General features: G+C 44.7%; 1 protein-coding gene across 2 annotated transcripts in view; it reads right to left on the bottom strand.

The window, feature by feature from the left end:
• Positions 1-554: 554 nt before the first annotated feature.
• Positions 555-13166, bottom strand: part of JAML (junction adhesion molecule like) — a 33566-nt gene continuing 20954 nt past the window's right edge. For both annotated transcript variants that reach the window (XM_036862418.1, XM_036862419.1), the window contains 5 exons: positions 10398-10635; positions 6749-6887; positions 4622-4682; positions 2760-2846; positions 555-1062 (listed from right to left, as the gene is read on the bottom strand). In XM_036862418.1, coding sequence (XP_036718313.1) covers positions 970-1062; positions 2760-2846; positions 4622-4682; positions 6749-6887; positions 10398-10635 — 618 coding nt within the window. In that variant the 3' untranslated portion in view covers positions 555-969. The remainder of the gene's footprint in view (positions 1063-2759; positions 2847-4621; positions 4683-6748; positions 6888-10397; positions 10636-13166) is intronic.

Genomic DNA, 13166 nt, shown 5'->3' with positions numbered 1-13166 from the left:
AGGCCCTAAATGGCTAAGAGGGAAAAGTGGGATGCAGAGAAGGAGGAAGTCCCTGTGGGAATAAAGACGAGGAGATCCGAGCTGGGCCCAGACTAGAAATAAGAGTTCAGAACCAAAGGATTTTAAAAACTAACCTTATTAAATCTTACAATAGTAACCCAAAGGTAAGGGAGCCTCACATTTCAGACCAAGAGTTAAATCAGTGGCTGTCCTCTTTGGCGACACATGAGTGTCACTTTTGAAAAAGGCAAGTGCCCCAGCTCCACCCATGAAGTCCAAACCAGAACAACTCTGGTGGAGCCCAGCAAAGAACCACCAGCCACTCTGATACCCAGCCAGAATCAAGAAGCACTGCGTTAAATCAAAGAGCTGTATTCATACCCCACTTCCAACCCCATTCACCTCCTCAAAACTTTCCCAGGCCTCAAACCAGTCCCCAGTGTGTAAGTCACAGCAGGGCTTTCCTCCAGTCACTTCAATTGTTTCAGGAGTTCCACACCATAGGTTCCTCACCAGGACTCCACTTGCCCCTCAGCCAGGGTAGAAACACAGGATGATTTCCACACACTGCATTTATTTAGGGATAATTGGCCAAAGAAATCATTTGGGTTGGTTTTTATCTCTGTGATTCTTCCCTGTAACCATCCACAAAGAGCACCACCCAAGCAGAGGGTCTGACCTGATGGGATGCTTGAGGCCACTGTGGCAGCTCAGTCAGGGTCCCCAGGGCCAGTGTCCCACTCCAGAGGGACCAAGTCCATGCTCCCCCTAATCAGGGCCTGTTCCTCCAGAGCTGTCCCATCTCTCTGCCAAGCTTCAAGCCCTCCATCTTCAGCCCTTTGCCTAAGCAATGAGGCCAGAGGAGGACTGGGAGGGCAGGGGGTCTGACATAACTGGTATATGGACTCAGGACACAAGGAAAAGAGAGTCTCTACCACGGCCAAGGGCAAAGGGAACTCCCCCTTCTTTTCAAAAGGCTTGCTCTCTTCTTGGCATTCCCCCATCTGACTTTTTGTCAGATGGGCTAGTTGGTGCTGACCTCAGAGAAGGCCAAACTGGGTGCTGTGGGGAGAGAGAAACAAAGCACATTTGTCAGAAGCATTTCAATCATAATAGTTACCATTTATTGAGCTCTTTCCATCTGTCTGGCCCATTCTGAATTTCACATGCACTGTCTCATTTGACCCTCACCACCCAAGAGATAGGTTTTATTATTCCCATTAAGGATTAGGAAACTGAGGTTCAGAGAAGCTAAATTACCTGCCTAAGACTGAGCTAGCTTCTAAGTCAGGGTAAAGATTTGGACCCTGGTGTGTCCAACTCCAAAGCTTGTGATCTTAACCATTGTGCTATACAGCCTCAGAAAGGGGACACGGCGTGGTGCCCCCTTCATTTAAGTAAATTTAATCAAGAAGCAAAGGTTCTTTATTACCCTGCTCTCTTTCAGATAACACCTCCCTACCTGAGGTCTCAAACAAGTGGTACGCAGGCCAGAATTCACCCACGGGCTTGTTTAATTTGGTACATAGTGCTTTAAAATAATTTGACAACCCCTGAAGGGCTTTGAGTTTGTGGCCTTGGCCTCGCATCACACTCGCTTTATTGAAACCGTTTCAAGGGGACAGGGGTGCCGTTTTCTGCAAAGTTTAAATCACAAGCACCTGGCAGTGAACATGGGGAAGCTGGCTTTGAAGCTGGCTTTCCCTCCTCCATCATCTCTGCCCCACAGACTATCTGCAAACAGTACCACCCAGGCGGCTGACACACTCAGCAGCAGCCACTGTGCAGCTGTATCAGCAGGTCTCTAAGGTGAGGTTCTGGCAGTCACTGTAGCATCACATGGCAATAACAGGAGAAGGATGGGGGGGGAGCGGAATGACTATATTCAACTTCAGAGGGGAGCTTATGTTTCCCTTGGTGGAGCCAGGCCAGGGCTCTGATCTCACACTCCCCTGGCAGAACCTTTCTCTGCTGTAATCATCTGGAAGTCATGTGTCCTTAGCGCTGGTGTGACAGGAACAAACACAAGCCATCATCCTATAAACAGAGGAGGCCAGCCTTCCTGAACCCAGCAGAACACTGCTCCCTCCATGGCTGGGGTGCCTATCATTCGTCTACAAATAGCATCATATCCCTCGCCAGCTCAGTCCTTTTGTCCTTACCCCTACTCACTACACAGCCAGTGTCTTTTCTAGGTGCTGGACTTCCCTGGAGAGTTGAGCAAAGAGAAAGTAGGAATCAGACTCTGTATTATTACATGAAATTCAGCATGCAGCCTTGCTGGCAATTAGATTATGTCAAGGTATAATAAGTCACAGAATTTAAAAATCTAAGAGTTGGAAGGGACATTTTGAAAGGAAGGAAAACAATCCCTTGTGACACGATCCCATGCTTGTGCAAGGATCTTACAGCCCCCTCTTTACTATGCTGTGTTAAACCAGTATTGTACTGATGAGGCAGAGATCTTGCCTACCTTCATGAAGGCACTTCCTTTTACCTCTAAGATCAATCCTCTCCAGCCCTAGAGATACTCATAATACTCGAAATTGGGTATAAGGACAAGTTTGATATTACTTTTCTATCCAGCAGAGCTTCAGCTTCTCACCCTTTCCTACTACCTAGAAAAATCTCTGCCCTCAGCAGAGTGGCCTCCCCAGGGGACCTAGCAATGTGCATTCCCCATGAGTTTGCCATATCCTTCCCAGCTCCTTTTCCTGCCTCCAGATACCTGGCTTGGCTGGACCCAGAATATTTCTCACCATGGTCATGTAGGTGGCCTCTGACTTCCCACTTGGTTCTTCTTCATCAATCACCTCTTGCATGGTTATTGAGGAGTAGATATGTTTCTAGAGGGGAGAAAATCATGTAAATATCCCTAAAACTCAACAAGTCTTACATGCCAGAGAAAAGGCTATCTACCACTCTTCAAGGGGACAGGGGTTCTCCAGGGCATCAACCACCAAAATCAGTAGGTCAGAGGGTTACTAAGAGCTAGAGAATTATCATAGGTCACGATAATCCAGTCCTCAGACTTCCTGGAAATTAAGAAAATTAGCTCATCAGCAAAGAACACTATCTTAAGAACAAATTCTTTGGTTCAAAAGTCAAACATCTGGGACTTCACTGGCAGTCCAGTGGTTAAGACTCCACGCTTCTGGGCTTCCCTGGTGGCGCAGTGGTTGAGAATCTGCCTGCCAATGCAGGGGACACAGGTTCGAGCCCTGGTCTGGGAAGACCCCACATGCCGGGGAGCAACTGGGCCCGTGAGCCACGACTACTGAGCCTGCGCGTCTGGAGCCTGTGCTCCGCAACAAGAGAGGCCCGCGCACCGCGATGAAGAGTGACCCCTGCTTGCCGCAACTAGAGAAAGCCCTCGCACAGAAATGAAGACCCAACACAGCTAAAATAAATAAATAAATTTATTTAAAAAAAAAAAAAAAAAAAGACTCCACGCTTCTAATGCAGGGGGCATGGGTTTGCTCCCTGGTCAGGGAACTAAGATCCCACGTGCTGCATGGCGTGGCCAAAAAAAAAAAAAAAATCAAACATCTTTGTTTGGATGGGCATTGAGGTAGCAGCAGAAAATTCTTATCTTGCCAAATTATTTGTACTTTGTGATTATTTCCTCCTAATTAGAGTCATGGCAAGACGGCATTCATCAGCAGCTAATTGTCATCGTCTCTTCCAGAGGGTTTATATGCCAGGAACAGCCCTCACTGAACTTCACATCTGTGAGGTCAGAGGTACTTTGTGATTCCCATTCCTGTCACTATTTGGAGAAGTGATAGCATCCATTGACAAAGTCTTGGACTTCTGGAGTCCCCTGCACTATGTTGTGAGAAAATCCTACTCTTGGGTCACAAACAGCCCAAAAGATGGAAAGGCAAATATTATAAGAGGAGTTTTTCAAAGGAAAGAAAGAGAGAGAGAGAGAGAGGGAGGGAGGGAGGGAAGAAGGAAGGAAGGGGGAAAGAAAGGAGAGAGGGAGGGGGAAGAAGGGAAGGAGGAGGGAAGAAAAGAAAGAACAAAAGGGGAAAAAAAGAGTTCAAGGAAACTAATCCATTTCTCAGTCCCTAGTAGCAATTATTTATCACAAACTAATATGGTAGAAAAATTTCTTGATCCTCTCTTTCCAAAGGTCCCCGAATATTTAATCTGAACAACTAACTCCTTCACTTAACTCTGGAATGGATCATAATCATCCTTTATATTGATACAGTGCCTCATAGATTACAAAGCACTTGCCTATCATCATATTATTTGAACCTTACAACGGGGCAAATATGTTTGTCCTTAAACTCATTTTACTGATGAGAAAACTGAGGCTCAGGGAGGTGGCAGAGCTGGGCTTGAACTGGGACTTTCCCAGGGCCCTCCAAGGATGTACTGGGCTGCTGGACTGGCCCTGTCCGCCCCACGCCACTCACTCTCCCAGGGACTCATTGCAGTGATGGAGATTTCCTGAGCCGCTGCTCTGCGCCAGGCAGTGGATGCGCCGAGACATAACGAGGACTGAGACACAGTTCACAGGGGAATGATAATGACACCACCTGGATCCTGGAGCAGTCTCCACCTTGCCCTCACTGAGCACAGCAGCAAAATGGCAGAGTTCTTCTCTTACCTCTGGATTTGCCTTCTTTGTGTTCTCCAGGCTTTTGACCAAGGTCGTGGAAGTTACTGTACTGCAAAGGCATGAAAAGCATGTGCAATTACCCAGCCAGCACCGTATATTCAAGGGTGACAACATGAGACCACACAGAGTTTTATGAAGAGAGAGACCCCAGGTTAGGAACTACTCCCAGACACCTACAGCCCACGCTACCCAGCTCCGCTTGAAATCTGAGAGATGCATCTCTTTCACGGAGAGCAGAAAGGCATCTGGAGATAGTTTAGGCTGAACGACAGCTTCAACCTCTCTATTGTCACCCTAACAATTTTCTGTCCATAACAATTTTAAGTGAATTAATAGAGAGGGGCCATGGGATTCGATTTTATCATTCCCAAGGACTAGGGAGATGGAGCTGAACCAGCAGGGAGCAGTAGAAGCTCAGCGAGACACCACTTCAAAGGCTCCCGGCTTCTTTCTTCCAGGGAGGAGGCCAAGCAGAATTATTCCCTCAGACACCCAGGGCTGGGAGCTCTGGCCCCTCCTCTGCCCTTGGCCTTTGATCGCTTGACAATCTGCCTTCTGCATTTGTCACTAAATAGGCTTCCTTTTTTTCCTATTTTGGCCTAAGGTGGAGCTAAAAAAGAAAAATAACAACAACAACAACCAGGGTTAAAGCTAGAAAGGAATGTATATTTTTTTGTCTGAGAGTAGAAATATTTTAATCGCATTTTCTGATTATAAAGTTGTATGCTCTGATTGTAAAATAACTCAAATAATACAGAAATGTAGACAGTCTGAAGTTGAATTCCAGTAAACCCCCTACCCTCCTAGGACCCACCTTTTTTTTTATCCCAAATAGCACTATTAATATTTTAGAATTATCCTTCCAAACCTCTCTCAATGCAAGTGTAAGTATACTCACACAAAATATATTTAGTATATATGCTGCTGAAGAGAGAATTACATAATATGCTTTTTTATTAAAATGAGATCATACTATATATTGTATAATACTACTCCTCGGACATCTTTCTGCATGATTACATACAGAGCCATGTGGTATTTCATTGAATGGAATACCGATTCATTGAATCATTACCTTTCTGACAGGCACTGAGAATGATTTCAGTTTTTAATTGTAATCTTTGCTACAGCAACCATGTTTATGCACAAGTCTCAGCACATCCGTCTGACTATTTCTTTAGAATAAACTAGTAGACAGACATGGGGGTGCTGCTTTTCACTTTGAGGGAAACTGAGGCCCAGAGCGGGGAAGTGAGCTGACAGGGGAGCCAGGTTGTCTAACTCTCAGTTCAGTGCTGTCCACATGCCCAAAGCAAAGACCTTCAAGTTCAAAACCAAGTCAGAGAGCCCCTGGGGAGTCAAGTGCAAACCTAGCAGGCAGCAGCAGTTTCTGTACAATACACGTCCCATGCGGAAAGGAGTCCCAAAAGTCAGCACTACTCAGTCTTAATGGGGGTTCTTGCCCATTGACACTATTTCAAAAAGAGAGTCAATTTGCCCTAGCAACATAGTTCATCAATAGTTGGATAAACGGAAGGATATGAACCTGCGAACAGCCAGTGAAACACTAGTGCCTGTGCCAGAGCATCGGTGTATTTCTGAGGTACTGGGAGAATTTCAAGCCTTTAAAAACGCATTTCAACAATAAATAATTTAGGACCTGAGGCCATTCATTCAAAAGTAGCTTCTCATAATTAAAATGTGGTCCTTTAGATAAAGCCACTGACAACCTTCAAAATCTGAGCTTCTCTACGAAGTGTATACATACTGTGGATAATTCAAAAATCGTTTCTCTCAGGCATTGAATAACACCATTATGGCTCTGGCATAAGATTTATACTCTTAATTGTGCTCTACTTGGACCAACATCTGTAAGTCTTTGTAACCTTTGTAAAATGAGGATGGTGTGGGAATGTGCAAGGCCTTTCAGGATAACAGTGAGCAAAGGGGGTGGGGTCGCTATACGATGACGTCTAATGTGGTAACCACAGATGATTCTGGTTTAAAACACCCCCTTCTGTGAAAATGGCACGCTTAGAGCCTTATCACTCTCTTCCACTTCAGGCTAGAGGCATCTCCAGCCCCCCAGCCCAAGAGATGGGAGCAGCCCTGTACCTCTTATTCCCATAGGTCCTCTTCACAATCAATATCAGAACAGGAAGCAGTAGGATAGTGGCACAGATGATCCCCACAATGATCACCAGCTGATTACCGCCCAGGATCTCAGGTCTGAGGGTTACTGGGGTCACCAATGCTTGGGAAAAGGAGAAAAGTAATGACAGGGCCTCAGTATTCCAGAAAAGAGCTGGGATCCTCACCAGTTCTAGACCAAGTAGCAACAGCCACGTCAGAAGTGGGAGGAGAAGGTCAGACTCCACTCCATGTTGAAACACTAGGACTCCAGCTGTCCCCATTAGATTGAGGACCAAAGTCCGCTGACCCTCCCCTTGCTTACCCTTAAAATGTAGATTAAGGTCGGTGGGAAAAGAGAATATCACCTCACCTACAGTAGAGTTTCCTTTCACATTAATAATTCTATCTTAAAATGTGGTTTACCAAATGACAGAAATAACAGACGTGTTAGAGCCTGCTCTAGGCTACAACACTCAACCCCATAGTCATGATACAAAGTAAAGCACTTCCACCCTTATGGCACCCTTCACTCATCTCCTCAGTTCACTCTGAACATACACATCAAACACCTCCTGGGTGCCAGATATCACTAGGCACAGTAGATACAAAGACAAATAGTGCATGGTCCCTGCCTTCAAGGAGAGAAACGATGTAAACAGAAAACCACAGACTGCTTATAGATGCTTTGAGAGCAGTCCATATAGAGTACAGAGCAGCATAGAGAAAAGGGTACCCAATTCTATGGGGAGCAGAACCTGAGAATTTGTCAGCAAACGTTTTAAAGTTTAAGCTGAGTCTTAAAGGAAACATCAAGGTATTTTTGGCAAACAATATGGGGAAGGATGATAGGGACCTTATACCAAAGGTCTGGAGCTCTTAGGTGCTTTTAGGTGACAGGATGGTGTTTTTAGAAACTAGCAAGAGTTCCATGGGTCTGGTTCAAAGGTTGTGTTTGTCAGGTGTGGTGGGGAATGAGGCTGGATAAATAATAGGATCTAAGTCATGAAGGACCTTGATTATCTCAATGAGGAGTTTGGCTTTTTTTCCCTAGGCAATGGAGAAGACATTGAGAGATTATAAGCAGTTGAGATTTGTGACTGAGAAAGACGGCACTCAGAGCTGCATGAAGAATGAGGGGTAGTGACTGAGAATGAAAGCAGAGACTTTTTAGAGGCCTACAGTCCAAGACAGAGATGCGACAGCCAGAATAAGGTGGTGGTGACAGATGGGAAAGAAGGCAGATCCAGTCAGTAGTAGACAGCCATAAAAAGGAACAAAACTGAATTATCTGTAATGAGGTGGATGGACCTAGAGTCTGTCATACAGAGTGAAGTAAGTCAGAAGGAGAAAAGCAAATATGGGTTGCTAATGCACATATATGGAATCTAAAAAAAACGGTATGATGAACCTAGCAGCAGGGCAGAAATAAAGACGCAGACGTAGGGAACAGATTTGAAGACACAGCAGAGGAAGGGGAAGCTGGGATGAAGTGAGGGAGTAGCATCGACATATATACACTACCAAATGTAAAATGGATGGCTAGTGGGAAGCAGCTGCATAGCACAGGGAGATCAGCTCGGTGCTTTGTGACCACCTAGAGGGGTGGGATAGGGAGGGTGGGAGGGAGGGAGATGCAAGAGGGAGGGTATATGCGGATATATGTATACACATAGCTGATTCAAGTTGTTGTACAGCAGAAACTAACACAACATTGTAAAGCAATTATACTCCAATAAAGATTTTTTTTTTTTAAGTCAGTAGTAGAAATGACAGGACCTGTTGATTTTAGATTGGGGGTCATGGGAAAGGGAAGAATCAAGTACAACTCCCAGGCATCCAGTTGGATAACTGTGTAGATGGTGGTGGCATTAACTGAGGTTGAAGAGATGGGCTGGGGAGAGGTGAGAGGGGTAGGTTTGGATATGTTGTATTTGAGTATTTGTGGAATATTTGGGTGGAGCTCATATAATACATAGACATATAGATAGATAGATAGATAGATAGATAGATAGATAGATAGATAGATAGATAGATAGATAGATAGATAGATAGATAGATAAATAGATAGATAGATAAATAGATAGATAGATAGATGATAGATAGGCAGACAGATAAAGTTGTATCTAACATAGAATATATTGAATGTATATACAACATGGTGTTCAATACTACTGAGGTAGAGAAGGTCGAGGATGTGCCATTAGAGTACCATCGGTGATCTACGCTAGAGTAGAGGTAGAAGCAGAAGCCTGAATGCAGTGTGCTATCAGTTAATGGGAGATGAGACAGGAGACACCATGTCCAGCCCTTTAGCAAGCTCTCTGGCTGTGTAAAGAAAGAAATACATAATGTATTGTGGGGAAGGTTGCACAACTCGGAATATATTAAAACCATCAAGGTGTACACTTTAAACGGGTAAATTGTAAGGTATGTGAGTTGTATCTCAATAAAGCTGTTTCAAGAAAAATAAAGATATAGGATGAGAGCTAAAGGAGACAAGGACACAGGTAAGAGGAAGAGTGGAGTGTATGTTTGTGCTGAGTGGTAGAAGCCCTTGGAAAGTACAAGCTTAAAGAGCCATGTTGTGAGGATGTTGAGAAGGAAGAGAGAGCACCACCTGAGCACAGGGGCTCAGATAAGCCCTGGGTGGAAGGGAGCTCAGGATGGCAGGGCAGGGATGAGGATGGGAGCAGATGTAGGTCCGTTTGTGGGTGGGGAGGGCTCCAAATTTGAATGAGCTCCCGCTAATGGCTTCTATTTTCTCTGTGAAGTGGAGCTAAGACTTCTGAGAATGAAGAAAGCCATCTGTCTTGCTTCCCTCTCCAGCTGGGATTCTTTGCTATTGGCAAGAAGGTGCCTCCATAGACTTAAGTCTCTGGCCAGAGGTACTGGGTGTGTTGCACCCTCACCTCTATCCCTGCCCCCAACCAACCACAGCCAACCCCTGGGGCCCTAGCAAAAGGCAAAGTCCACAGGCCACATCCTGACTGCTAACTGGGTTATGGTTTAACTTTAACTCCTCACTTATCAACCTCTATCAGTCAACACAATTGAGTCTTTACTCTCCTACTCACCAGTGGCCTTAATACACAGTGTTTCGCCAGACTACAGAATCTTTGATCAGAAAACCCCTCTATTTTTGGTTCTGGCCCCTTCCTGTTTTCTCTCTGTTCTTTGCTGTCTCTCACCAGCTCGGGATCATCTTCCTCTCCACTACAGAGCATAGAGCATCTCCCTTGAAGTCAAGTCAAAACAACTCCAATCCATCTCTGAGCTCCTGTACATTTAACTTAGTATATTACACTAATGATGAGTGAGGTCTGGCAGAGGGGTGGTGTTCACTCAATATTAGCTTTTTTTTCCCTTGACCTACCAGCAGGGAAGAACTAGGGTGAGGCAAGTAAGGTGCATAGGGCACCAAATTTAAGGACGTATCACTCTCAAGGTCATGCAAGTACAGGGTACAAGTGCTTGATAAGTGCTGGGCTTATCAGGGTCAGGCAAGTACAGCACCTGAGAGTGATGCCTCCTTAAATTTTGCGCCCTAGAAGCCTCTCTAGCCTCACCCTAGTCCTGGCCCTGCCTACCAGCTATGAGGTCCCTCCTCCCTCTCCAGCCAAATGTTAGATACTTCGAGGCTCTTTCAGGATCACGTGCAGCACAGTGGTTTTCCTGACTGTCAGGTTCCCCAGGTGGATACTGCAGGTGTAGCTTCCTCCATCAGACTCCTTCACTCTGTGGAGCATAATGGAGCCATCGTTGCGGGAAGTGTCCCCCACCAGGTTTACACGGTTCTGGAAGCGGCCCCAGTTCTGAGGGTATCCCATGGGTGCCTTGAGTTTGGGGTAATAGCGCAACACAATCTCCTCCTAGAAGGGAAAGGCAAAACGTATGAGATTGAAGGACTGGGGTAGAGGGGCGCCGGGAAGGTTGAGAGGGGAGCTCTCAGGACTCACAGGCTCTGTGTGTGGAAACAGTAAAGGTACTATCAGAAGGTATTAGTAACACAAATCCATGGACACACGTGTCTGCGGGCACATAGTTGTGCAGGACGCCACCAAACCACAAACAACTCTTCCATCTCAAGAGAGGGATGAGGAAAGTGGGAATGAGGGACTTTCAGTTTTTTGCACTTCTCCAGTAAAAAAAGTAAAAGTACACCTTTACTTTTTATGACATATCCAGTTGGATTTCCAATAGGCACCTGAAACATGTCTAAAACTGAACTCCAAAATTCTCCCCCAAACCAGTTCCTTCTTATCCATCCCATTTTGGTAAATGGCAACGTCTTCTTCCTTAAGCTCTGGTTAAGAATCTTGGAGTCATCCTTAACTCCACTATTTCTTGAACAACTCACATCTAATCCCACAACAAATCCTCTACCCTCGAAATACATCCCAAATCTAGCCACTTCTCACCTCTTCCACAGTCTGGTCCAAGCCACCATCTCTAACCTGGATTCCTACAAGAGCTTCTCAACTTGTATCCCTCTATACTCCCCACTACAGCCTATTCTCAGCAGATGAACCTTTAGAAATATAAGTTAAATCATATGACTCCTCTGCTCAAAACCCTCTAATAGCCCTCCATTTCTCCTAAAAGTACAAAGTCCTCCATGAGCTGCCCCACCCCCATCTCCTCTCTGATTTCATCTTCTACTGGCTTTTTCCTCACCTACTTGGGTCACTTCACTCCAACCACACCAGTCTCCTTGCTGCTCCTTGAGTACTGGCCTCAGGGCCTTTGCACTTGCTGCTCCCGTTGCCTGGAACACTCTTTCCCCCTAGACAGATGCACGGTTGCCTCCTTCACTTCCTTGAGACCTCTGCTCAAATGTTACCTTTTTGATGAGGTCTCCCTGACCACCTACATAAAATAACAACCACAAAATCCTGCTTTCTTGTTCTCCATAGCTCTTACTATTACCTGACATATTGTGTATTTATTTCTTCATTGTTTTACTATGTATATCCTCCATCTTTTTTTTTTAACATCTTTATTGGATCATAATTGCTTTACAATGGTGTGTTAGTTTCTGCTTCACAACAAAGTGAATCAGCTATACATATACATATATCCCCATGTCTCCTCCCTCTTGTGTCTCCCTCCTACCCTCCCTATCCCACCCCTCTAGGTGGTCACAAAGCACCAAGCTGATCTCCCTGTGTTATGTGGCTGCTTCCCACTAGCTATCTATTTTACATTTGGTAGTGTATATATGTCCATGCCACTCTCTCACTTTGTCCCAGCTTATCCTTCCCCCTCCCCGTGTCCTCAAGTCCATTCTCTATGTCTGCATCTTTATTCCTGTCTTGCCCCTAGGTTCTATCCCTCCATCTTGATTGTAAGTTCCCCATCAGGGCAGGAGCTTTGAGTATTCACTGCATAGCAGATGCTTTTAAAATACTTGTTAAATAAATGTGTTGGAATTTTTTATAAAGTTATATAAATATTATTTTTTAAAAGCTTTTAAGAAAAGGAAATGGGAATACAGACAGAAACATGAATGAAAAAACCTGGTTTGTCTCTTGTGATTCAAATTCACAACCCCAAATGTCAACTCTCATCCTATTTTCTGCAGTGTCTCAATTGGTGGATGACATATAAATGCATGACGAGTTCCCAGAGGTGAATCTGGAACTACATGTAATTCCCCAGATCCCACCATGATGCCACCATTTCTTTTTTCTTTCTTTTTTATTTTTTTGAATTTTTGAATTTTATTTTATTTATTTTTTTATACGGCAGGTTCTTATTAGTTATGTATTTTATACATATTAGTGTATACATGTCAATTCCAATCTCCCAATTCATCCCCCCACCACTTTCCCCCCTTGGTGTCCATACGTTTGTTCTCTACATCTGGATGCCACCATTTCTGACCCACTCAGACAGCATATAGGAATCAAGTGAGTATAAATGACTTTTTGTAGGGATGACCTGGAATATGTCTTCATTTATAAAAGTTAAATCTTTTTCTAAACTTTGTACCTTAACTTTTATTAACAATAAGTTACCTGAGATGTCTCTTACAATACACCTTGACCCATCAGGACATCACCATGCCATAGTTGACATCTACTGGTCTAATGAACTAACTTGCTGTTTACTACTTCAGAGTTCCCATGAAGTACTCCTCACCCTGGCCCCCAGGACCTACTAACCCCAACATTCAAAGCATCCATGAAGACAAAGATAATTCCCTCCATCACATAAATGGGGCAATGGGGCACAGAAGAAAACTCATAAAAATAACCCAAATAAGAATAAGAGGGCTTCCCTGGTAGTGCAGTGGTTAAGAATCCGCCTGCCATTGCAGAGGACACGGGTTCGAGCCCTGGTCTGGGAAGATCCCACATGCCACGGAGCAACTAAGCTCGTGCACCACAACTACTGAGCC

This window comes from Balaenoptera musculus, chromosome 8 (genome assembly GCF_009873245.2).
Source record: "Balaenoptera musculus isolate JJ_BM4_2016_0621 chromosome 8, mBalMus1.pri.v3, whole genome shotgun sequence".
Lineage (NCBI taxonomy): Eukaryota > Metazoa > Chordata > Mammalia > Artiodactyla > Balaenopteridae > Balaenoptera > Balaenoptera musculus.
Note: the sequence above shows the minus strand (reverse complement) of the source record. Positions and strands in the feature narration are given on the sequence as shown.